At 45.4% G+C, this 24,760-nt stretch overlaps 1 protein-coding gene across 7 annotated transcripts in view; it reads left to right on the top strand.

Annotated features, from left to right (window-relative positions):
- The first annotated feature begins 12,118 nt into the window (after window positions 1-12,118).
- The window catches only part of MTDH (metadherin), a 56,655-nt gene continuing 44,013 nt past the window's right edge, over window positions 12,119-24,760 (top strand). For 3 of the 7 annotated variants that reach the window (XM_058668597.1, XM_012925692.3, XM_012925690.3), the window contains exon 1: window positions 12,120-12,984. In XM_058668597.1, coding sequence (XP_058524580.1) covers window positions 12,604-12,984 — 381 coding nt within the window. In that variant the 5' untranslated portion in view covers window positions 12,120-12,603. Of the gene's footprint in view, window positions 12,985-24,760 lie in introns of all 7 variants that reach the window. The other 4 variants (XM_036492225.2, XM_012925691.3, XM_036492224.2 and 1 more) reach the window with 2 other exon arrangements.

Here is a 24,760-nt window from a genome sequence, read left to right as displayed (position 1 = left end):
AGAGCTGGATGGTAAGTGAGGTCGCCAGGATTAGAACTGGCGCTCACAAGGGATCCCGGCACGTTCAAGGCAAGGACTTTAGCTGCTAGGCCACCGCACTAGGCCTCCCAAATAATATTTTTAAAACGAAAACTTACATGACCAGTTAGGCAAGTGGGTTTGAACACTGAACTTAGTTTTTGACCTTTTGGAGCAACTAGGACAGAAGCTAGAAGACAGCAACCCAATTATTCAGGATAAACAAGTAATTCCATGATGCTAAATCCTAGAGCAGAAGCAATCCAATTACTCCAAGTCTGTATCAACCACCTCTTTGCATTTCCGATTTAAAGCGGGCTAAGAGTAATTTATTCAGAAGAGATAATGGACACATTCAAAAAGATCTTAAATAAGCTGAGACTGCTATGGCTATGAGTGCTTTCAGAAAGTAAGTAGATTATTATTAGAAGCAAACTCCCATTCATAAATAACTCAGCCAAGAAACAGTAGGAGCATTCTGAGTCACTTCTCTCTTTTTTTTAAAGATTTATTTATTTTTATTACAAAGTCAGATATACAGAGAGGAGGAGAGATAGAGAGGAAGATCTTCCGTCCAATGATTCACTCCCCAGGTGAGCGCAACGGCCAGTGCTTTGCTGATCCAGAGCCAGGAGCTGGGAACCTCCTCTAGGACTCCCACGCGGGTGCAGGATCCCAAAGCATTGGGCTGTCCTCAACTGCTTTCCCAGGCCGCAAGCAGGGAGCTGGATGGGAAGTGGAGCTGCCAGGATTAGAACCAGCGCCCACATGGGATCCCGGCATGTTCAAGGCGAGGACTTTAGCTGCTAGACCACGCTGCCGAGCCCCTGAGTCACTTCCCTTACACTTTTAAATAAGACAAGAAACCAATCAGGAAAAGAAAAACAATCTTGAAATAAACAGCACTAGGAGTAGAAGTTTTATGTCAGTGTCATGCCGGATATGACTATAATTTCTGTTTCTATTGTTGCTATCACAGAGAAAGAAACAGTGCTGTTATAAGAGGGAGGGGGAAGAATGTGTATTCTCATCCTTAAAATTCTCTTTGGGCCACCCAGAGTCGGAAGAGGGCAGCTAGCAAACAGGAGTGGTGGATGCTGCTGAAAGAAAAACTTCAGACACACCTAGACAATCATCGGGGATAAGGCGCAAAGACTTGGTTTCACTAGCGAGTCCTCTCATTCCAAAAGGAGCGCTTGCAGGAATTAAGTCAGTCCTCTCATCCTCTCCATTTCCACAAACGGAGCAATAACACCATGTCAGTCACAGAATGCCAGCCACTCAGGAGTCCTCCTGTCCTTTCAACTCACCTTCCTATTCTCACTGCTTATTGTCACCCACTGTCTCCCCTTCTCTTCATTCCTTCCAGCAAGGAATGCAGACACTTGTTACATTACATATTACACCTCTGAAAGAGCCTCCTCCACTCAGTTTTAATCACACATCCATTAACTTCTTAATTCAGCAAATACTTATACTGACAGGTACTGCCTAAGTGCCAGAAGTGCCAAAGTGTCCAAGGAAGACACTCCTCCTTGCCCATGGAGATGATATACTAGAAAAGAATGCCAGGAAACTAGTTTTATAACTTCTTCTAAGACCACAGAAGCAGCCCAAATCATTTATGTGCTATGAACTGGATTATACTCCCTCCCTCAAATTCATATGAAGTTCCAACACCTGCCGTGATGGTGCTGGGACCAGCCTTGAAGGAGATAAAGTGAAAGGAGGTGTGAGGGTAGTGTCCTAAGGCAGCAGGACTAGCAGAGTGAACACCTGTGCTGAAATGTCACACAGCACCTCACAAGTAAGGACAAGTCCTATGTGTCCATTAAAAACAAAGATACAGACAAAAATAAGTACAGTAAAGAAATTGGGGAGGGAAGAGAGGCAAGAATGGCAACATAGCAAGGTCTGAAAACAGGGTATCTGAAAACATAAATGAAATTATAATGAGTGCTATTTTTAAAAGAGGAAGAGATATCAGATCTGAAAAAGCCAAGTTGCATACCAAATATATATATATATGTATCTTTTAGGTAGTGGTGATAAGTTCATACTGAATCAGCCAAATCTTTCAAGAATCTTCACAAAGTGGCTTATCAGGAGTAAGGGTAATGAATTTTATCCAAAGAAAACCCATACTTGCAAATCACGTGCAAAACATACACTAAGCCAAAAAAAAGATTCATTGCGTTCCAGTAATCCATCTGTAGGGACTTTATTAGCTGCAGCATGGCCACATGGAGCTGTCAGCTTACTCATTGCCAAAGCACACTTTTAGAGTGTACTCTCAGTTCTGTAGTCAGCTTTTGAGTAACTGAGGTTACTAATTTGCATAAACACTTAGGTTCTTCCCAACCGGCACAGCTGCTTCTTTCCTTTCTGCTCAGCCACCAGAATAGCTACTCATTTTCACAAACGTTGGGTCCTTAGTGTGGTTTGACGTGGTTTTTTGTTTGTTTTCTTTCCTCTCTTCCAGGAGAGGCTCCTCTTACAGAAGTTTTGACTTTTAGTAATAAAGGTTCAACGGCTTTAGAAAAACATTAATATTTAGCAGGAACCTTCAAAGCCATGGGGTTTATTAAATAACATGGATGTTGACATATTTTAACATTTAATCCTGGCATTATTCAGCAGAGTGGACCCTAATACTTAGATACACTTAAATACACATGGCAACTCTCAGAGGGCATTGTCCAGGGAGGCATTTTAAATTTATATTATACTAACACATAGTATTCAAGAAATTCTAACTCAGGTGTATTAGGCATGGCTGTTTAGATTCAATGTCAGCGTGCTTTAGCAGAGTGTCTAGGTTCCAATCCCCACTCCACTCCTGAGTCCAGCTTCCTCCAATGCACACTTGGGAAAGCAGCATGGTTCGGGTCCTTGGGTCCCTGTCACTGACCCCAGAGGTCTGGATTGGGTTTCTGACTCTTGGCTTCAGCCCAAGCCAGCGCCAGCCATTTGGAGCACTTGAGGAGTGGATGGAAGCTCTCTCTGTCAGCCTGTCTCTTGCTCTCTCTGCCTTTCAAATAAGTTAAATAAATTTTCTAGACTATAATCATCATAGGAGAAATTGTTCTATAGTTCAATAATGTTTCCTTCTCTGATTTTTAAAAGCTAAGTGAAATGCATCTATTCTGATTTAAAAAGTGTATTGCTGCATAAAATAGTCAGTTCACAACAGTATACAGAAAACCTAAAATCCACCCAAAAATCCTAACTCCTGGATGTGAGTATAGTCAGTTCTTATAAAGACCTTGGGGAGTATCTTTTCAGCTATCTGTCACACATACATATTCTACAATGTTAATGAACAATTAAGCAACTATTTCCACTTAGTAATGTGGCTTTCCAGGTTACTTAATAATTCATATATATGTATAAATACATATCATAGTCTTGAAATCCCTAATATTTCTATCCTTATATAAGTCATGATACAGTCAAATGCTCTTCCCTTTGTTTCTTCCAAATTTTTTTAGAATATAACCTACAATGTAATGACTGCAATTCTCTGTATTTACCAGTTATTTCCTTTGGATAATCTGCTAGAGATGGACACTGCTGGATCAAAAAAAAAAAAATTCAACTTTAGATTTTGATTTTTTAAAAAATTTATATTGCCAAAACGCCTTAAGAACATTGTTAAGGAACTCACAGCAACACTATATGATACATGCTTGTTCCTCCAAAAGCTGCAAACGCTGGGTACTGTCCATCTTCTCCCACGCTGGCAATTTAAGACATACTAGCTCAACAGCCAGATAACAAATTACCACAAGCGTCACAATTAAAGCACATTATCTTACAGCACCTGTGAATCAGGAGTCCCGGCAGTTTCACTAGGTCCTCTATTGAAGATCTTTCACCAGGCTGCAATCAGTGTGAGCACCGGCTGGGGCCTCATCAGGAAGCTCCACTGAGGAAGGGTTCATCTACCAGCTCACGTGCAAGGTGGCAGGCAGCGTTCAGTTCCTTTTGCTTGTTGCATTGAGGGGCCCTAGCTGCCTGTTGGCCAGAGGGTGCCCTTAGCTCCTTGCCTTGTGTGCCTTTCCAACACAGCAACTTATCTTGATTCATAATGATATTATGCAACTTGATTCATAATGATATTCCCACAAACACAACAGCTAATAGCAATGTATCCTCATTCTTACAAGGCTTCTGAGGATCAGAAGAGCAGGCACAACTTGGCAGGAATGCCTCTTGGGATGCAGCAGTCAGACTGGAGTCTCCCCTAAAGCTAGGCCAGGTGGGACCTGTTTCCAAACTCATGGGATTATCAGCAGGACCCAGTGCCTGCCAGCTTGTCTGGCTGAGGGTCTTGCTCTACGACTGGCTGCCAGTAGGAGGCCACCCTGTTTCTCATATCAGCCTCTCCCCCGGAAAGGTGTTTTACCAAGTGAGCAAGGAAAAGAAGAAAATGGTACATTAGCAACACAGAAGTTACAATCTTACATAACACAACCCCGAGAGTGATATTCCATCATATTCCACGCCTTTTTGCCATACTGCATTGATATACCCAATGGATGAGAATGACATAGGACACAAGTAGCACTAGGAGGTGGGCACCTACGTGTCTCCTCTACAAAATACTGATGCCATGGTCCCGGCGCGGTGGCCTAGCAGCTTAAGTCCTCGCCTTGAACGTGCCAGGATCCCATAAGCACGCTGGTCCTAATCCCGGTGGCTCCACTTCCCATCCAGCTCCCTGCTTGTGGCCTGGGAAAGCAGTCGAGGACGGACCAAAGCCTTGGGACCCTGCACCCATGTGGGAGACCTGGAAGAGGTTCCTGGTTCCCGGCTTCAGATTGGCACAGCACCGGCCGTTGCAGTCACTTGGGGAGTGAATCATCAGACGGAAGATCTTCCTCTCTGTTTCTCCTTCTCTCTGTATATCTGACTTTGTAATAAAAAATAGATCTTTAAAAAAAAATACTGATGCCTTCAATTAGATATATCTTTGCTTCCACCAAATGTAAGTTACTATTCTTTTCATTCACATTAGTATTAATATAATTAATATAAACTACCCTTTTAAATATATTCTAAGCATCTACCATATCCAAGATATTATGTTAGGTATAGGATGTAGAACAGTGATAAGCAAAAACATGGAAACTGTAGTTAAAAGGAAAGAGAAATGAAAAGTTATGATTTTTGACAAATACTATGAAAGTTCATGGTGACCTGATCTAGTGCTTGGGCACTGCTTCTGGGAGAAAATGACATTTCTTTGAAACTATAAAGAAAAAGCAGGAAATGAATTCCACATAAAGAGAAGAGCAAGTGCAACAGGCTTGTGATTACAGATAGTGTCAGATGATTGAAAAACAAAAAATTGGAAGAAGGAAATTAAGTGGTACTGCCTGGCTTTCCTCCCACAGACCTATATTCCTCGACTGGTATCATCCTCTGGATATTCCATACTCCTCAAAATCAATGTGCACAAAGCTTAGATTGTAAAATTTCCTTCCCAGGTGCCAGTGCCATGGCATAGTAGGTTAAGCCTCTGGCTGTGGCTCTGGCATCTGCCAGTTCAAGTCCCAGCTGCTTCAATTCTGATCCAGCTCCCTCTTGTGCCCTGGGGAAGCAGGAGATGGCGGCCCAAGGTTTTGTATCCCTGCACAGATGTGGGAGAATTGGAAGCAGCTCCTGGCTCCTGACTTTTAACATCAACCCAGCTGTTGCAGCCATTTTGGGAGTGAAAACAGTATATGGAGGACTTCTATTTCTCCTTCTCTGTGTAACTCTGCCTTTCAAATAAAAAATGAAAAAATACTTTTTAAAAAAATGTTACTAGGAAGAGAAGTGAGATGCTGTCTCCACAGTCCACAAAGCAAACGGTGTCCTCTGAGACAAAGATGGCCCTAGAGATTGCTCCAAGTTGGATAAGCACCAGGACCTGACACCTCCATAGGCTGTTCAGTCACTGCATGTGAGCTATCCTGGAGGCAGGTATAACCTTGGGCAAGGATGTGTTGCTCAGTAATAGTCCCAAAAATATGACAGTAATGTCTTCTGGCAACACCCCTGGTGTTAGGGAATCAATCCATCATTTCTGAAGGGGGTCCAGGAGGTGCATCACTGGATCCACCTCAATCCCTATGCTCAAACTGACAACAATGATAGTCCCTTGTATTATGGCAGGCTTCCCTAACCACATATTTAATAAAAATTTAGTGAAGGAATTACTGAATAAATGACCCAAGGGAAGGGATAAAGCAAAAACGCAGGACTACAGCAAATGTTGATTTCTTCCTTCACACCAGGGTTTTCTCAATATCACCCTTCACAAGAACCCTTTCAGACTGTCTGTAGCTGCTCTCCATGCAATTTGGATGGTACAGATGTTTTTGTATTCTGTGTATATAGTAATTTTGAACTTCACACATTAAAGAAGTTTTTTTGTTTTTGTTTTTGTTTGTTTTTTGCTCCTGAAAACTAAAGATCTCACCACTGGGGAAGCCAAATAACTCCTCTGAGAATGTATGCTTAACACTAGTAAGTAACTGCTAGGAAGATCAGATTTCCTAAAAGTCAGTTCTTCAACTCATTTTCCCTACACAGTAAAATCTACTGGAGGAGTCACATTACAATCTGGGTGCGGTGCGCTGGGCATGAAATCAGAGCAAAGGATGTGACATGACCTACTTAGAAGAGATCATTCTGTTCTTTTTCCCTACTGTAAGATTATAGCAACCCAGCAATTTTGTGGTCAGGGTAGACTCTTACTTGTCTAGTTTCTATGTAAATTGTCACATCAGAAAAGTTGAAAGCCAGAGTGACAGAGAGAGAAGAGAGGGAGGGAGGAAGAAAAGGACAGAAGTATGTAGAGGGGAAAGGGGATGAGGAACAGAGAGATATCTCTTCCATCTACTTAATCGCTTCCAAAATGCCCACAGTGCCCAGGTCTCCCCCATAGGTGCAGGGACTTAAATACTTGAGCTGTCACTTGATGCCTCCCAAACTCACTAGCAGGAAACTGGGTAGGAAGGAGCAGGACTTGGTTCTGGGTACAATATCAGATGATGACATTCCAAGTGACATTAAGCAACTGTGTCACCATTCCTGCTCCCCAACTATTGCTTTTCTCAATTAACTTTTGTCACTTAGTATGTCAAATATATAAACAGTAGCGATATAAGCTGCAATCCATAGAGCCTGCTACGGTAGCCTAGCAGCTAACGTCCTCAATTTGAACACACCAGGATCCTATATGGGTGCCAGTTCTAACCCCGGCAGCCCCGCTTCCCATCCAGTGGCCCACCCATGGCCTGGGAAAGCAGTAGAGAACAGCCCAAAGTCATGGGACCCTGTACCTATGTAGGAAACCCAGAAGTTCCTGGCTCCCGGGTTCGGATCCCGGTTGTTGCGGCTCACTTGGGGAGTGAATCAACGGACGGAAGATCTTCCTCTCTGTCTCTCCTCTCTGTATATCTGACTTTGTAATAAAATATAAATATAAAAAAAAAAGATGCAACCCATAATCATAACATTAAGAGAACATCATAGATAGGTTTGCAGTTGCCCCATATTTCATGCCAAGCCCATCTCTCTCCCACTCTCCCTAGAGATAATTAGTACCCCAGGTCTGATATGCACAGCTTTCTACTACTGCCTATGCACCTACACATGTGTTTTACTTTTAATGCATGGTGTAAAAATGCAAATATTCTATGTTCATCTCTGCATGGTATTCTACTGGGTCTCCCACCTGAGTGGCAGGGACCCAACCCTTGAGCCACCTTCTCTGCTTTTACAAGTGTATTTGCAAGGAGTTGGATCACAAGGGCATCCAGGATGTCAGTTTAGCAGGAGGCAGCTTAGCTCACTACATTATCATGCCAGTCCCTTAAGGTGGTTTCTTTACTCACACTAAATGTATTCTAGGATGACCTTTTCCTGGCTGTACCTCTAATTCTTGGCACATTCGACTATAGTTCCCTGTTCTACTATAAGATCATCCTGCTAGATGTGCAATCCTATGACCCACACAAATATTTAAGTCTTGCACAAAGTCTACTTGCATGAAAGCTTCCCACACTGAAACACTTGTTTCCCACAGAAACCGTATGTGGGCACCCTAACTCCCAATGTGCTATACTTGAAGCCAGGGCCTTTAGGGAAGTCTAAGATTAACTGGGGTTATAGGAGTAAAGTCTTAATTTGAAAGAATTACTGAGAACTCATGAGGAGAGACACCAGAGAGCTCACTTGCTGCTGCCGCATGAGGACAAGTAGGAAGATGATCATCTCCCACCAGAGGAGGCCCGGCCTTCACCAGAGCCCAAGCACACTGCTGCCCCATTACACTAGCAGCCCAAAGCTGTGAGGAAATAGCTGTTGGTTGCTTAAGCCACCCAGTCCTGTCTAAGTTTTACTTGGTTTTCTTCTTGTTGTTGTTGTTTTAGATTTATTTATTTGGAAATCAAGAGTTATAGAGAGGGAAAGACATATGGCTTGCATTTGCTGGTTCACTCCCTCAATGGCCACAATGGACAGCACTGGGCCAAGCCAAATACAGGAGCCAGGAGCTTCTTCCAGGTCTTCTGCATGTGTGGCAGGTTATTCAAACACACAGGCCACCTTCTGCTTTTTCCAGGCCATTAGCAGGGAGCTGGATTGGAAGCTCAGCAGCCAGGACACAAACCAGTGCCTGTGTGGGATACTGGCATCACAGGAGGCGGATTAATTTGCAAATGTGACAGTGCCTGCCCCAATCTATTTTGTTCCAGCAGCCTTAGCAAACTAGTATGTGTAGTAACCCCACGAACTATGACAAGAGCAGTGCCAGAACTGGGGTCTAGTCTTAATTCAACCAATCGGACTCTGCACCCTCTTGCCCATAAAATGATAAACTGTAACAAGCATTTGTGTCGGTTCCTTAGCCATCAAACTCAAAGTGTCTTAATTATACAGTGTGAGCTATGGCTCAGGCAAGTATAGTACCAGGATTCTACCCCAAAAAACCATGAGTCTCTTAAACATTCTGTTACAAGCATGTTCAGGCCAATACTACATTTAACAGCAAAGTGAAACATCAAGCCTGGGGTGGGCATTTCACACGCAAGTCAGGATGGCCATTCAAGATTTCTGCGTCTTGCATCAGAGTGCAGGCCTGGGCTGGCATCTCAGCTCCAGTACCGAAGCCAGCTTCACTGATACACAACCTGCGAGGCAGCAGATGGCGGCTCAAGTACTTAGGTACCTGCTACCCATAGGGCAGAACTGGACTAGGTTTCAATCAGGCTTTCAGCTTCAATCTGGTAAAGTCTCAGCTGCTGTTGTACTTAGTGAAAGAGCAGCAGTTTTCTGGCTTTAAAAAAAAATTTAAAAATACTATATTAATGTGCAAACTTGTAAAAATAAAGTCACTTTGTAATTAACATCAAGTATATAATGTTGCGAAAGCTTGGTTTTGTTTTTTTGTTTTTTTTTTTTTGGAATTATAGAGTAACAAAATCTTTGCTTAAAATCCCTGCAGTGAGAATGGAACACCCCACTCTTTGCTCGGACTGAGCCAAGTCGAATCACTTTTCAAAAACTCCTATCAATATAAAATTGAAATAAACTACGATAGAGTATACAATTTGGTAAATTGTGAAGTACCCATAAGGCCAGTACCACAATCAATACTCCTGAAACCTTTTTGATACTTCCACATATTCTCTCTCCCAACCCTCCCTGCACCCACTCCACAACCCCAAAGAACCCTAATTTGCTTCCTATCACTGTGGGTTACTTTGCTTTTTCTAGCTTTATAACAATGGAATCACATGGCATGGACTTTTTGGTCTGGATTCTTTCTGCGTAACAATGTTGGGATTGGGCCTGGCAGCGTGGCCTAGCGGCTTAAGTCCTCGCCTTGAACGCACAGGGATCCCATATGGGGTGCAGGTTCTAATCCCGGCAGCTCCACTTCCCATCCAGCTCTCTGCTTGTGGTCTGGGAAAGCAGTCGAGGACGACCCAAAGCCTTGGGACCCTGCACCCGCGTGGGAGACCCGGAAGAGGTTCCTGGTTCCCGGCTTCGGATCGGTGCGCACCGGCCCGTTGCAGCTCACTTGGGGAGTGAAACACCGGATGGAAGATCTTCCTCTCTGTCTCTCCTCCTCTCTGTATATCCAGCTTTCAAATAATAATAAAAATCTTTTAAAAAAAAAACAATGTTGGGATTCATTTAAAAGTGTAGCAGACTCATACTTCTTGATGTTTCAATGGTATCTGATTCAATGAGTCACTCCTAAATGCAGTCAGTTTCCAATCCACATGCAAAAAGTCTTGGGTAATGGGTTTCAGACACATTTTGCACAATTTATCTTCATTTTGCTATTTACATGGATTTATTATTCTTCATTAATATCTGGCCAAATAGTAACTCCTTTCCATTCAGCCCTACTTTGCTGAGAGTTTTTAAGCATGCTCCTGCAAATGAACAAACGTGGGGACCCACTGATGTGTTCCTAGCTGGCTTTATCAACTAGGCTTTACAGAACGACACCAAGGCTCACTACTACAAGAGCCAAGGCAGTAAACAGCATATCTCATTTTATCCTAAAATATGACAAAGGTAAATTAACATAAAAAAAAACTCTATCTTAGGGCAATTGTGGTGTGGTGGGGTTAACCCTCTGGCTTCAACACATCCCAAGAGAACCAGTTAGGAGTCCCAGTGGCTCTGCTTCAAATCCAGCTTCCTGACAAAAGCCTGGGGAAAGCAGTGGAGGATGGAGTTCCAGGCTCTTGGCTTGGGCCTGGCCCAGCCTAGTCCAGACCTTTGCAGCCATGTGGGGAGGAAACCAGTGGACAGAGGCAGTCTCTCCCTTGCTCATTCACTCTCAATTCTTTCAAACAAATAAATGTTTTTTTAAAAGGCCTATCTGTAATACCAAATAAAAGTAAACATAATTATTTTGTATTTTTAAAGAAAAAAGGTGACAATGACTGGCAAACGAATACTTACTAGGCTGCCAACGGGACTAGCAAACCCCATTCTAGTGCTGTAATAAATGTATAAATCCACGGGGTGTTACTCTAAGAGTGCTCAGTGGATGTCAGGCAAACCACCACCCTTCCTGTCCCTGGATCCAAAATATTTTAAGATTATAAGTCTTACTTCACAAATATAAACGGCACTTGGACAGATTTCTCAGTGTCTTCTAACGTCTCAGGCTATTAATCTGCGGACTTCAAGTCAGTATAAAACTGAGAAAACGTCGTCACTTCCACTTATTATTTACAAACTGGTCTTAAACCCAGTAACTCCAACACTCACAAGTAAGCCAAAACACACCATGGTACATTTTCAGTGCTCAGGACTTACTAAAAAAAACACTCCCCGCATCCTTCTATTCTTTGGGCAAGTGGGCATGCGGTACGCATAAGACAGTTGATTACAATTCACCCTTCTTTCATGCTCAAACGCCGCCGCCTCACAGCAAAATGGAACTTCAAAAACCCTAAGGCCGTCCCCCAACCCAAACGTCATCTTTCCCATTACAACCTGGTTAAGTCATTGGTTTCCTTCTAACGCTATGTCCTAGAAATTACTTCGTTTGAAAAGTAGGTTCTTTTCATGTCCTTTGAGGGGAGGGGAGAGGATGTAATACAAAGGCTTTAAAATAAAACGCACCAAGAATATACCTCGCCAGGTAAACACAACCTCAGGTGCTCCGAAGCTACCAATTAGTAGGAAAGAAGGAATGGCACCCACGGGGCTTCCACTTCCGGCTTCTCGAGGAGGCGCCGCCGGGCGGCGACGCGGCCCAGGAAGGCCGGTAGGACGCTGGCCGAGACCTGGCAGCATGGGGGCGATGAGGCGGGAAGCTCCTTCTCCACAAAGAGCGGAAAAACCCTACAGCTCCCACGACGACTCAGCCTTGGACCCCGTGACCCGCTTCCCCACGCTTCCACGCGAGTCCCTCCCCGGCACTCCTTCAGAGCGCCACGTCCCCTAACCCCGACGCCCCAGCCACCCGGGGCAGACCTCCCCCGACAGCACACACACTCACACACGCCTGGTAAGGCCCTCCCAGCCCTTCCAGTCCACAGTCCCTCATCATCCCGCCAAGCTCCAAGGCCCCACCAGGCCCCAAAGCGGCCACAGCCAACCGCAATGGCCGCGCCTGGGCCGCACAGGCGCCTAGGCCCGCCCACGTGACCCCGACGCCCCGCCCGCCCGAGCCACGTGACCTCGCGGCGGCGCCAGCGCGCGGTGTGGCTCGTTCGCGCCGCAGCCGCCATTGTTCCGCCGAGGGAGGGCAGCGGGGCCTGGCGCTGGCGCTGGCGCCGAGACGCCGCTTAGCGGCCGGCACGGGAGACGCTCGCTGCCGTCTCCCCGTCTCGTGGCGGTGGCGGAGAGGAGGCTGACTTGGGGGAACCCGGGAGCCCCCTCTGCCCTCCCCGCGGCGGCAGCGGCCGATCCCTGGCTGCGGCGGGAGGGGCGGCCGCGATGCGCTCGGCGGCCTGAGGCTCTCCGGCCGGTGCCTTCCTCGCTTCCCCCCCGACTCTTCCAGCGGCGTCCCTGCGCGCCCCGGCGTCATCCTGCAAGTCTCTCTGCCAGGGAGGGAAGATGGCTGCACGGAACTGGCAGGACGAGCTGGCCCAGCAGGCCGAGGAGGGCTCGGCCCGGCTGCGGGAAATGCTCTCGGCCGCCGTCGGCTTCCTGCGCACCGAACTGGGCCTCGACCTGGGCCTGGAGCCCAAGCGGTACCCGGGCTGGGTGATCCTGGTGGGCACGGGCGCGCTCGGGCTGCTGCTGCTCCTGCTGCTGGGCTACGGCTGGGCCGCGGCTTGCGCGGGCGCCCGCAAGAAGCGGAGGAGCCCGCCCCGCAAGCGGGAGGAGGCGACGGCCGCGCCGGCCTCGACCCCTGACGACCCCGCCTCGCTCAAGAACCTCAAAGGCGAGGAGCCCAAGAAGAAGAACCGGAAGAAACTGCCCGAGAAGCCCAAAGTGAGTGGGGAGCGGGGGCGAGGTGGGGAGGTTCTGGTGTCTGTCCAGACCGCAGGTCCTCTTCCCTCCATCCCCCCCGAGTTGAGGAGGGAATGAGGGAGACTCGGGGTCCGTGTGCCAAGTGCCCAGAGGTGAGGGCCGCTCGGGGAGGGGGCCTTGGACCCCAACCTCGACGTCCCAAGCTTGCCTGCGCCCCCCGGGGCAGGTGGCCCAGGAGGTGGTGGTGGGAAGCCGCGGCGCGTGGCCTGGAGAGAGCAGTCGCCGGTGCAGGGAGCTCGAGTGACCTCCAATCGCTAGGGGCTTACAGAAGATTACAGACGTCCAGGTGCCGACGCACTTCCATTTTAGTTGGGACTGTTGAAAGGGGAAATGGTTGCCCCCACTCGAGTTCTGGCGAGAGTGACCTGTGGAGGCCGGAAGGTTACCTAATATACTTTGTGGGGGAGGGGGATTTAGGGGATGTACCCCCAGGGAGCAGAGGACTGATGAGGCAAGTTCAGCCAAGTTGTGGAGGGGTCCCGTCGTACTGTGGCAGGTTTTTTTGGAAATGAGAGTAGAAGGGGGATGACAAGGCAGAATGGGGGAAGGCTGTGAGAAGGTTTCAGGCACCAACTTCCTGGACCGCGTGTGGAAATGCTTCCAGGGAGCCTCACATCCCTTTTATCCGGCTTTTTTTTTTTTTTTTAACGTGTGTGACTTCTGCATTCTTTGTTGGCGGTTTCTCGGGGTTCTCCCATTATCTCTCACAGTGTTGTGACTACATTTTAAGATACTTTACCATTGAGCAAAGAGAGAATATGTAGGATGTGCAAAACTGGGGACATCTCCTAGTCTATTTGTATATTGCCAGAGTTAAGCTTTTCATCTTTGAGTACCACTCAGTAAGCCAGTACCAGGGCCCTGCTGTGTCAGGTGCTGTTGGAGGCATAGCGTAGGAGTTAGAGGAAAGCGTGGAGACTGCTAAAGGCAGCTCAGAGAGGTACGGATCCAGGGTTAATGAAGCTTGGGCAGTGGGAGGCCTGTCCCATCCAAGGCATTCAGAAAAAGTTATCGGAGGAGGTGCTGTTGAAGCTAAAGCTAATCAGTGTCGTTGGTAATGACACAAAAGAAGGCTGTGTTAGACTGTGACAGATCACAATTAATGCATTATTAGGCCTGGATAAGCATTCATGTTTTGCTTGCTGATTAAGATGATGTAAGATGCAAAGCTAGTAAAGGGCCTAATTTTGTTCATGTCTATGGTAGTAGTAGAAGAAGCCGAAGCCCATTAATTAGAAGCATGATTTTAAAATGGGTAGAGAGTGCCAGGGCTTCCCAGAAAGTGATTTTTGTGATCAAAATACAGAGTCCGGTTCCAAGGTGAAGGAGAAAGGTGATCTTGAAAGACCACTTCATGAATCCTAAGACCTGTGTGCATGGAGCAGGTTATGAACATTTCGAAGCCTTCTTTGGGCCATCTAGAATTTCAGAGACAGGTGCTCCAAGAGCTCCTCTGAAGTGCGTCCTAACAGATGACTCAGCTACTCCCGCGGGTGTGTGCGCTCAGCAGAATGCTCCTTAGTCGCGGGGCTCGCTGCCTCCTCCCTGAGGAGGGAGGCATGGGTAAGAAAGTTAGTATTAACTTTGAAGAGTAGAGCTTGGGAAAACTAGATTAAATGCGAAAGTGTCCTTGCTTGCCAGATGTTGAGGAGTTATTGAAGAACTTTAGCTTCATCAGTATTCATGAAGTATTGACTTTCATACTTGTTCTGATGGCAACGCACAGTAAGAAATGCATTTTGCATTATGACATAAATATTAAACTGTTCTGTTTTTCTTTACTCATATTTGTGGCCCACTAAGTTGGTCTTATATTTGATTATGAGGCAATTGCCATTTATTCAGGATTCACTCTTTGCCCTGCTCAGTACTTGGAGAAAAGGAAAATGCTGCTTACAGATTGAAGGCAGTAAGAAGTAGTAAAGTATTCCTGTGCCTTACTGAAAGGGGATAAATACAAAAACAAAGCTCAGTTTCTCTTAATAGGGCTTAAAATTCCTGTTGTGGGAGAAATTATTATTATTTCAAGATTTATGTATTTGTTTTATTGGAAAGGCGGATAAACAGAGAAAGGAGAGACAGAGAGGAAGATCTTCCGTTCAATGGTTCACTCCCCAAGCGGCTGCAACGGCCATAGCTGAGACAGTCCGAAGCCAGGAGCCTCTTCCGGGTCTCCCACACAGGTGCAGGGTCCCAAAACTTTGGGCCATCCTTGACTGCTTTCCCAGGCCACAAGCAGGAAGCTGTTTGGGAAGTGGGGCTACCAGGATTAGAACCGGCGCCCAAATGGGATCCCGGCACGTTCAAGGCGAGGACTTTAGCCACTATGCTGTCACACCGGGCCCCTGGGAGAAATTATATACAGTCAGCCCTCTGTGATACTATATCCACACAATTAACTCCTGGTTGAAAATATTCAAGAAAAAAAATTGCATCTGTTACATACATACAGACTTTTCCCATTATCATCCCCTAAATAGTACAGTATGCCAGTACACCAGAGGGTGCAGCAGCCCGAATACTTGGGCCATCTTCTGCTTTCCCAGACCATCAGCAGGGAGCTAGACTGGAAGTGGAGCAGCCAGGACTTGAATGGGCCCACACACAGCATGCTGTCACTGCTGACAGCAGCTTTGCCTGCCACAGCGCCAACCTGGGGTCTACTTGGTTTGTTTCTGTTTTTGTAAGTATTTTTATTTGAAAGACGATTATAGAAAGAAACCTTCCGTTCATTAGTTCACTACCCAGACTGCCACCACAGCCAGGTCTGGCCAATCCAAAGCCAGGAGCCAAAGAGTTGGGTCATCTGCTGCTTTCCTAGGTATGTTAGAGAGTTGGCACAGAAGTGGAGTAGCGGGCCCAGTGCAGTAATCTAGTGGCTCAAGTCCTCACCTTGCAACCACCAGGAACCCCCATGGTCTCTGGTTCATGTCATGACTGTTCCACTTCCCATCCAGCTCCCTGGTTGTGGCCTGTTAAAACCTTGGGACCCTGCACCCATGTGGGAGACTTGGAAGAAGCTCCTGGCTCCTGACTTCAGATCAGCTCAGCTCTGGCCTTTGTAGCACTTGGGGAGTAAACCAGCAGATGGAGGATCTTTCTGTCTCTTATATCTGGTTTTCTAATAAAAACAAGGAAATCTTTTAAAAAGGAGAAAGGGAGGAAGTAGTGGAGTAGTAGTCTCAAGCTGATGCCCAAGCTCTGCCCGGCAGAGGCTTGGTGTGCTTCACCCACCGGGCACCTGCGTTTTTAGCACACTGTCTTGCTCAGTGCTTGCCTATTAGTTTGAAAATCACTTGAACCAAAATATAAGCTTTCCAAGTAGAGTCATTTCTCATCTTACACTCATTTTGTTATCTTAGGTTATGCTTATTTTAATTCAGTATAAACCAGCTTCATTAAAAGAGCTTTTGTTAGAACTTTGTACTGGGCCTGATGTGATAGCTCATTTGGCTAATCCTACCTCTTTTAAAGCATCGGGATCCCATATTGGCGCTGGTTAGTGTCCTGTCTGCTCCACTTCCCATCCAGCTGCCTGCTTAACACCTGGAAAAACAGTAGAGGATAGCCAAAAGCCTTGGGATCCTGTACCAGGGTGGAAGACCTGGAAGAAGCTCCTGGCTTCAGATTAGCTCAGCTCCAGCAGTTGTGGCCATTTAGGGAGTGAGTGAACCAGCAGATGGAAGATCTTTGTCTCTCCTCCATAAATATGACTTGCCTTTCCAATAAAAATAAGTAACTCTTTAAAAAATATATTATTCCGGGCCTGGGCGGCGTGGCCTAGCGGCAAAAGTCCTCGCCTTGAAAGCCCCGGGATCCCATATGGGCGTCGGTTCTGGTCCCGGCAGCTCCACTTCCCATCCAGCTCCCTGCTTGTGGCCTGGGAAAGCAGTCGAGGACAACCCAATGCATTGGGACCCTGCACCCACGTGGGAGACCTGGAAGAGGTTCCAGGTTCCCGGCTTCGGATCGGCGCGCACTGGCCCGTTGCGGCTCACTTGGGGAGTGAAACATCGGATGGAAGATCTTCCTCTCTGTCTGTCCTCCTCTGTGTATATCCGGCTGTAATAAAAATGAAAAAAAAATATATATATATATATATATAATTCCTAAGTATAATTGTATATTCATCGTTTTATTCCAGCTTTTAGTTTTAATCTGTGCCGTTTTACAACTCCAATTTTTAAAATTGGTTTTAACTATTTATCTAAAGAGTAGGTAGTATATCATTTTTAAAATTTGTATTTCGTTCTAGTCATAAGCGTTTTTGAAATTCTTCATTGATTTGATTTTATCCTCTAATAAAATCTTGGATAGGTATTTCAGGATATGAATTGAAGTTTGATCCTTCATTAAAATTGAAGAGGAAGACACGCTGGGTACAGTTCTTGGCATTTTGGAATTTGCTAATGCCATAAGTATTTTCCATAACACCTAGCTCAGTGTGTACATTCGGTAGGTGCTTTGTTAATATTTTTTCACTTGACTTTTGTTTTGAACACTTAGTGTTCTTTAAAAGGCAGTTACCGTGAGAGCCTGCTTCCATCACTGACTGGTTCACTCCCTAAAAGGCCCATTGGACTAGAGTTGAACCCATCTGAAGCCAGGAGCTTCTGGGTCTCCCACGTGGGTGCAGGGTCCTAAGGACTTGGGTCATCTTCCACTGCTTTTGCAGGCCATGAGCTGGGAGGAAGCTGAATTGAACTGGAGCAGCTGGGACTCAACAGGCGCCCATATGGATGCTAATGTTGCAGGCATTGGCCCCTCCCTTGACTTTTAATCTGAGTAATGACTTACATGACTATGATAGCTGAAATACCTAGTCTTTAACAATTATTAAATTATTTTGGGACCTGGTACAATAGCCTAGTGGCTAAATCTTCATCTTGCAACCACTAGGATCCCATTTGGGCACTGTTTCATATTCCAGCTGCTCCACTTCCCATCCAGTTTCCTGTTTGTGGCCTGGGAAGGTAATAGAGGATGGCCCAAAGCCTTGGAACCCTGTACCCACGTGGGAGACCCAGAATAATCTACTGGCTCATTGCTTTGGATCGTATCAGCCCTGACCACTTGGGGAGTCAGCCAGCAGACAGCAGTTCTTCCTCTCTGTATATCTGCCTGTCCAATAAAAATAAATCCTTTTTTAAAAATTATTTTGGAGCCCGGCAGCATGGCCTAGCAGCTTAAGTCCTCGCCTTGAAAGCCCCGGGATCCCATATGGGTGCCGGTTCTAATTCCAGCAGCTCCACTTCCCATCCAGCTCCCTGCTTGTGGCCTGGGAAAGCAGTTAAGAACAGCTCAAAGCCTTGGGACCCTGCACCCATGTGGGAGACCTGGAAGAGGTTCCTGGTTCCCGGCTTCATACTGGCACAGCACCGGCCGTTGCAGTCACTTGGGGAGTGAATCATCGGACAGAAGATCTTCCTCTCTGTCTCTCCTCCTCTCTGTATATCTGACTTTGTAATAAAAATAAATAAATCTTTAAAAAAAATTATTTTGAATGTCAACTGGAAGCACATAATCAGGTTGGCCTCAAAGAAAATTTGTTTTAGTGAGCAAGTTATTTTTATATTAGTGTAGGAATTTTCATGAAGAATTGCCATAATGAAATTGTCAGTATTTCTCTTATTCAGGAAATTAAAGATTTTTGCTTGCTACCGTGCAACCTTGCAAAGTGCTTGGCACTTAGGGAAAAATCATTGCTTGGCTGAGTATTATGGCACAGCAGGTTAGTGGCTGTTGGGACACCAACATCCCATATCAGAGTGCCAGTTCAGGTCCCTGCTGGTGCGTCTTGGAGGATGACTCAAGTGCCTGTGATACCCATATGGAGTTCCAGGTTCCTAGCTTCATTGGTACAGCTCTGGCTGCTGTGGACATTTGTGGAGTGAAGCAGCAGCTAAAAGGTCTGTGTCTCCACTTGTTTGTCTCTTTCACATTGAAAAAAAAATACATGTTTTAAAAATGGAAAGAAAAAGACATGGGGCAACATTATGATGTAGCAGGCTTAACCTTCCCCTGCAATACCAGCATCACATAGGCGCGTGGGCTTGAGTCCTGCCTGCTCCTGCTGATACCCTGAGAAAATGGCACATGAGGACCCTGGTGCTTAGACTCCTGCACCCACCTGGGGGACCCAGGAGAAGCTCTGGGCTCCTGATTTTGGCCTGGCCAGCCCTGGCAATTGCAGCCATTTGAAGAGTGAACCAGTGAGGAGAAGATTCTGTCTCTGCTCTCTCTGTACCTCCAGCTTCCAAATAAATGTATTGCTGTTCTTTTTTGCCTAGTAAACAACTATATGAACACATTTTTATTTTCGTCCTGGAAGATAAATACACATCCCATTGAGCTATAATTTTGTGAAGTCTGACTTTCTATAACCAGTAAGTTACTGCAGTGATCGTGTGCTTTGAGGTCATTACTGCTGTTCTGTGTGTACTGACAGTGTCCTACTTTAGGCCTGTTATTACTGTTTGCTTACGCTCTTAGAACGGCATCCTTACTGGTTTTCCTGCTTTTACCAGGCTTTCCTATCCACTCATGCAAGCCCAATGTTTTGAAGCCCAATTCTGAACCCTGTGAGTTTTTATGGTGGCATCTTTTCGGTAATTTATCTCTATAACCTATTGGAATAAAATTCAAAGTCCATGATACTGCTCTAAAACCTCTTATTCTCTAAGCCTACCTTTGGCTTTTCTCAACATTACTCCTAAAGTAAAAATGCCTGCCTAGCTAGTTTGTATGTGTCGTGTTGTTTGCATTCTTTTCTTTGGTTTGAGGTCCTTTCTTTTTAGCTCTTTACCAATTTTTGCTATTAAGTCCAATCTGCAGTGCTGCTTCAGCTGTGAAGCCTTCCCTAACTCCCAGGCTAGCATTTTAAACAGTAGGGAACAGATCAGTACAGCTGCTTTTCATTATTTGAAGTAGTTATGCTCTGTAAAGTCACCACAGACACTGAATTAATGAGTGGGGAACTGGTGTTCATAAGGGAATTGCGAGCTGAGTTTCTTGGCGGGCCACTTGTGACAATATTTTCCCCAACCACTCAATATAAAATTTTATCTTTTTAGACAGCTTACTTTAATGTAGTTGGTTGATTAGCATGGGCATCTTGTCCAACAGTACTAGAATTCATGCATGAATGAAGTTCTTGCATGGGCATATTTTCTCCATAAAGTACAGTGTGGCCTTCTAATGCTTTAGGAGCCCTTTAGCCACCCTTGGAACACCTATGTCCTGTAGCACAGCACCTGGCTTGACTCCCAGCTACCCTATGCTTTCCAGTCAGCTTCCTGCTGGTTCACCTTGCAGGCAGTGGCAGTGGCCCTAGTATTTGGGTTCCTGCCATCCATTTGGAAGACCTGTATGGATTTCCTGGCTTTGGCCTGGTCTAATGCAGATACATGAGGAATGAACCAGAGAATAGAAGATCACTTTTTCTGTATTGCTGCTTATCATTTTATCTTTCAGATCAATAAATGAACCTGTTTTTTAAAGAAGAAAAGAGAGAAGCAGGGGCTGGCACTGTTGTGTAATGAGTTAAGCAACTGGCTGCAGCCTCCACATTCCATATGAGTGCCAGTTCAAGTCCCAAGTGTTCCACTTCTGATCTGTCTCCCTACTCACATTCTTGGAAAGCAGAAGATAGCCCAAGTGCTTTGGGAGACCAGGATGAAACTTCTGGCTTCGGCCTGATTCAACCCTGGCCACTGCAGCCATCTGAGGATTGTAGCAGCAGAGGGAAGATCTCTCTATCTGTCTTGCCCTCTCTCTTTAACTGCCTTTCAAATTAAACAAAGCTTTTTAAAAAAAACAAGTGAAATCACCAACTGAAAGCATAAAGAGTGCAAATTATGTGACATTGCTTAGACCTTATAAATGATGTTTTTACAGTTTTGAGAGTTGCGAATAAGGCAGCATTGCCTGACTTGCTGTTGCATTGTCTATGTCCAAAAATGATCACAAAGCACTTTCGGTATTGACTTAGAAGCTAGAAGTTTTAGTGAGTAGGCACATTTACCGATGCAGAATCAACAGTGGGATTTGTCTGCATCTAGACTACTGTTTCTTCCTGCTTGAACCTTCTTGGCTCATCTGAAGTGCAGCAATAGCCTCTGCTTGACTGTCTCCAAACCTGTATCAAGAGACTGGTGGAGAGTCTTAAAAATCAATCACAGCCAGTATCAGAATTATACCTCCTAGCTTTTGCACTTCAAATCTAAACTCCTTTCCATGGCCTATATAAACTGGGACCTGCATTTCTTTCCAAGCTGATTTTTGATCTGTTTCCTCCTATTGAGTATTTCCAACTACGCTGATCTTTTCAGTTCTGATTCTTTCACAATCCAGTGCCTTTGCATGGGGTATTATTACTATGTCTGAAACGTTCCCCCTCACTATTGTCAACAGTCCTTAGATCTGACCTTAAGTCACCTTCCCTGGTTTTCTGTCTCTACATCTTATTTACTTTTATTAGTTGTCGTACTTTGTGAATTATTTGCTTATCTGTTTACTTTTTAAAATTTTTAGGGTAATTTTTGAATATTTTTAAAGATTTTTTTTTTAAACTTTTAAAGATTTTTGTTTTGTTGGAAACTCAGCTATATAGAGAGTAGGAGAGAGAGGCAGGGGCGGGGAGGAGATCTTCCATCCCCTAATTCACTCCCCAGGTGGCCACAACCGCCGGAGCTGAGCTGATCAGGAACCGGGATCTTCTTCCAGGTCTCCCATGAAGGCCAGGGTCCCAAGGCTTTGGGCCATCCTTGACTGCTTTCCCAGACCACAAGCAGGAAGCTGGTTGGGAAGCAGAGTGGCCAGGATTAGAACCGGCTCCTTATGGGATCCCAGCATGTTCAAGGAAATGACTTTAGCAGCTAGGCTACTGGTCTAGGCCCTGTTTACTTTTTTTTGTTTGTTTGTTTTAAGCTTTTTTTTTTTGAAAGGCACAGTTACAAAAAGAAGAAAAGAGCTCGTGCATCCACTGCATCATTTTGCACATGTCTGCACTGACAAGGTGAGCCTGAAGCCAGGAGCCACCTCTGGGTCTTTCACATGGGTGCAGGGCCCAGACGCTTCAGTCATCCTCCACTGCTTTACCAGACCATTAACGGTGTGGGATCGGAAGTAGAACAGCCAGGACATGAAGCAGTGTCCTTATGGGACACAGGAGCCACAGGTAGAAGCTTAACCTACCGTGCCTCAGCACTTTGTTTTCTTTTTGAGTGTCTTCTTCCTTAGTAGATTGTAAACCTAAGACAAACAGTGCTAGTCTTTTTTTTTTTTTTTTTTTTTTTTTTTTAAGATTTATTAATGCAAGGTCCGATATACAGAGAGGAAGATCTCCCGTCTGATGATTCATCCCCCAAGTTACTGCAACGGCCGGGGCTAAGCTGATCCAAAGCCTGGAACCAGGAACCAGGTCTCCCACGCAGGTGCAGGGTCCCAAGGCTTTGGGCCGTCCTCGACTGCTTTCCCAGACCACAAGCAGGGAGCTGGATGGGGACCTAGGTCACCGGGATTAGAACCGGCACCCATATGGGATCCTGGTGCGTTCAAAGCAGGACTTTAGCCACTAAGCCACCACGCCAGGCCCCAGTGCTAGTCCTTGAAAATTACATTTTAAGCTAAATGCTGAATGAAGCAACAAAATGACATGTCAAGAGTTTAATGGAAAAATTAATTATTGGACTAAATAAATTTCTCTTAATACATTTAACTATTGAAACAGTAATCATCATTTGACAAAACTCCTAAGTGATAGGTAAAAAAAAAATATATTCTTAATTTTATACCAGAGTAATTTCTAGGTTCAAAGAGGAGTGAATTATTCAAGGATAATGAGTGCAGCTGCTTGATTTTTACTATACATACATCTCCTGATTTCAGTAGCATGTTCAGGATAGTAAAGTCCATTCAGAGAATGTTTCAGTTTTCCCAGTGAGTTATACTTTCTTTCTTTTTTTTTCTTTAATTCAGTTTTCTAAAGAATTTTCATAAGGGGAACAGATTTTCTGTATTTCATATATACAGATTTAGGAGCATAATGATACTGCCATGCTCTCGCTCTGCCGCCTCCTCCCCTTTTTTCTTGTTATAGTGACATGATTTCAGTATATTTTACAACCACAAATCTAACCCTCCACTAAGTAAGGAATTAAACAGTAAGTTGAGGGGAGAGGCCTGTTTCTCAAGAGTATAGGCAAGCAGTAATAAAATCTCACTTTCGAGATCAGACGAGATCGGGCGCGTTCAGGGTGGTATGGCCGTAGACATAAAATCTCACTTTCACTGTATATATACACACACACAATGTACTTTGTATGTTAGTTACCACAAATCAGGAACTTTGTTGGTTTTAAAGTTCACCTTTAGAATCAGAAGTTTCTGCTGAAAATTAGGCCAAATGACCTTTGCGAACGTTCTAGAATTTGGTTCCGTTTGGTTATATGATGGCACTTTTCATCTTTTTGTTGCATTCTGTCAGGCAAAATATAAAAGACCTTCACTAATTCCTGCTGATCTTGGAAGCCAGGAACAGCAGTAAACCCACGAAACACTTAACTATTACTGCATTTCCTCACTATTGATTAGCGTGCTGCTTTTCAAGGTTTTGAAAGTCTTGAGTTTTTGTTTTGTTTTGAGAGACACAATCCAAGAGCTCTTATCCCATTTCAGTTCCCAAATGCCTGCAACAGCCGGAGCTAAAGCCGGAGGTGGGAATTCAATTGAGGTCTCCCTCATTGATAACAGGAACCCAGTGTTGGCTCTTCTGCCAACGCCTGTCAGCGTCTGCATTGACAGGAAGCTGGAGTCAGTCCCCAGAGCTTTTAACATTTAGTAAAATAAAGTGATTCCGTGTAGTGATTTGCATGAGTAAACTGGAGGTGGTATATAAATGACTGATGCAGAAGTTCCAGGAAAGAGTAGGTAAGTACAGTTTTGTAGATGTAACCCTTGGGAACTGGCATTTGAAGATGTGGAAGACTGTAGAATTGGAGCTGCAGGATTGTTACGATAGTGTAAGGCTAGAAGGTGAAGCTAACCATAGAACACCAGAAAGGGTAAGTTTGGCTAGAGAGAATAGTATGAACGAAAAAATAGCCTATGAGAATAGACAAGGAAAGTGTTAACCCAGTATAAAGCCCAGGGTCCACTTTGCTTGCTTCCTCTCTCTGTGAACTACCACACTCTGAGAGTACTTCAGAAGTGCATGAAAGGGGCTAGCAACGTGGCGTAAACATAAAGCCTCCATCTGCAGCACTGGCATCCCACATGGAAATTAGTTCAAGTCCCAGCTACTCCACTTCAGCCCAGCTCCCTGCCAGTGGCTTAGGAAAGCAGCTAGAGGATGGCCCAACTCCTTGCACCTCTGCAGCCACCTAGCAGAATGTAAGAAGCTCCTTGCTCGGGCCCAGCACAGTGGCCTAGCGGCTAAAGTCCTCGCCTTGAACATGCCGGGATCCCATATGGGTGCCGGTTCTAATCCCGGCAGCTCCACTTCCCATCCAGCTCCCTGCTTGTGGCCTGGGAAAGCAGTTGAGGACGGCCCAATGCATTGGGACCCTGCACCCGCGTGGGAGACCCGGAAGAGGTTCCAGGTTCCCGGCATCGGATCGGCGCGCACCGGCCCATTGCGGCTCACTTGGGGAGTGAAACATTGGACGGAAGATCTTCCTCTCTGTCTCTCCTCCTCTCTGTATATCTGGCTGTAATAAAATGAATAAATCTTTTTAAA

The sequence above is a fragment of the Ochotona princeps genome, chromosome 9 (genome assembly GCF_030435755.1).
Source record: "Ochotona princeps isolate mOchPri1 chromosome 9, mOchPri1.hap1, whole genome shotgun sequence".
In the NCBI taxonomy this organism is placed as follows: domain Eukaryota; kingdom Metazoa; phylum Chordata; class Mammalia; order Lagomorpha; family Ochotonidae; genus Ochotona; species Ochotona princeps.
The sequence above is the reverse complement of the archived record's forward strand: the minus strand, read 5'-3'. Positions and strand labels throughout refer to the sequence as shown.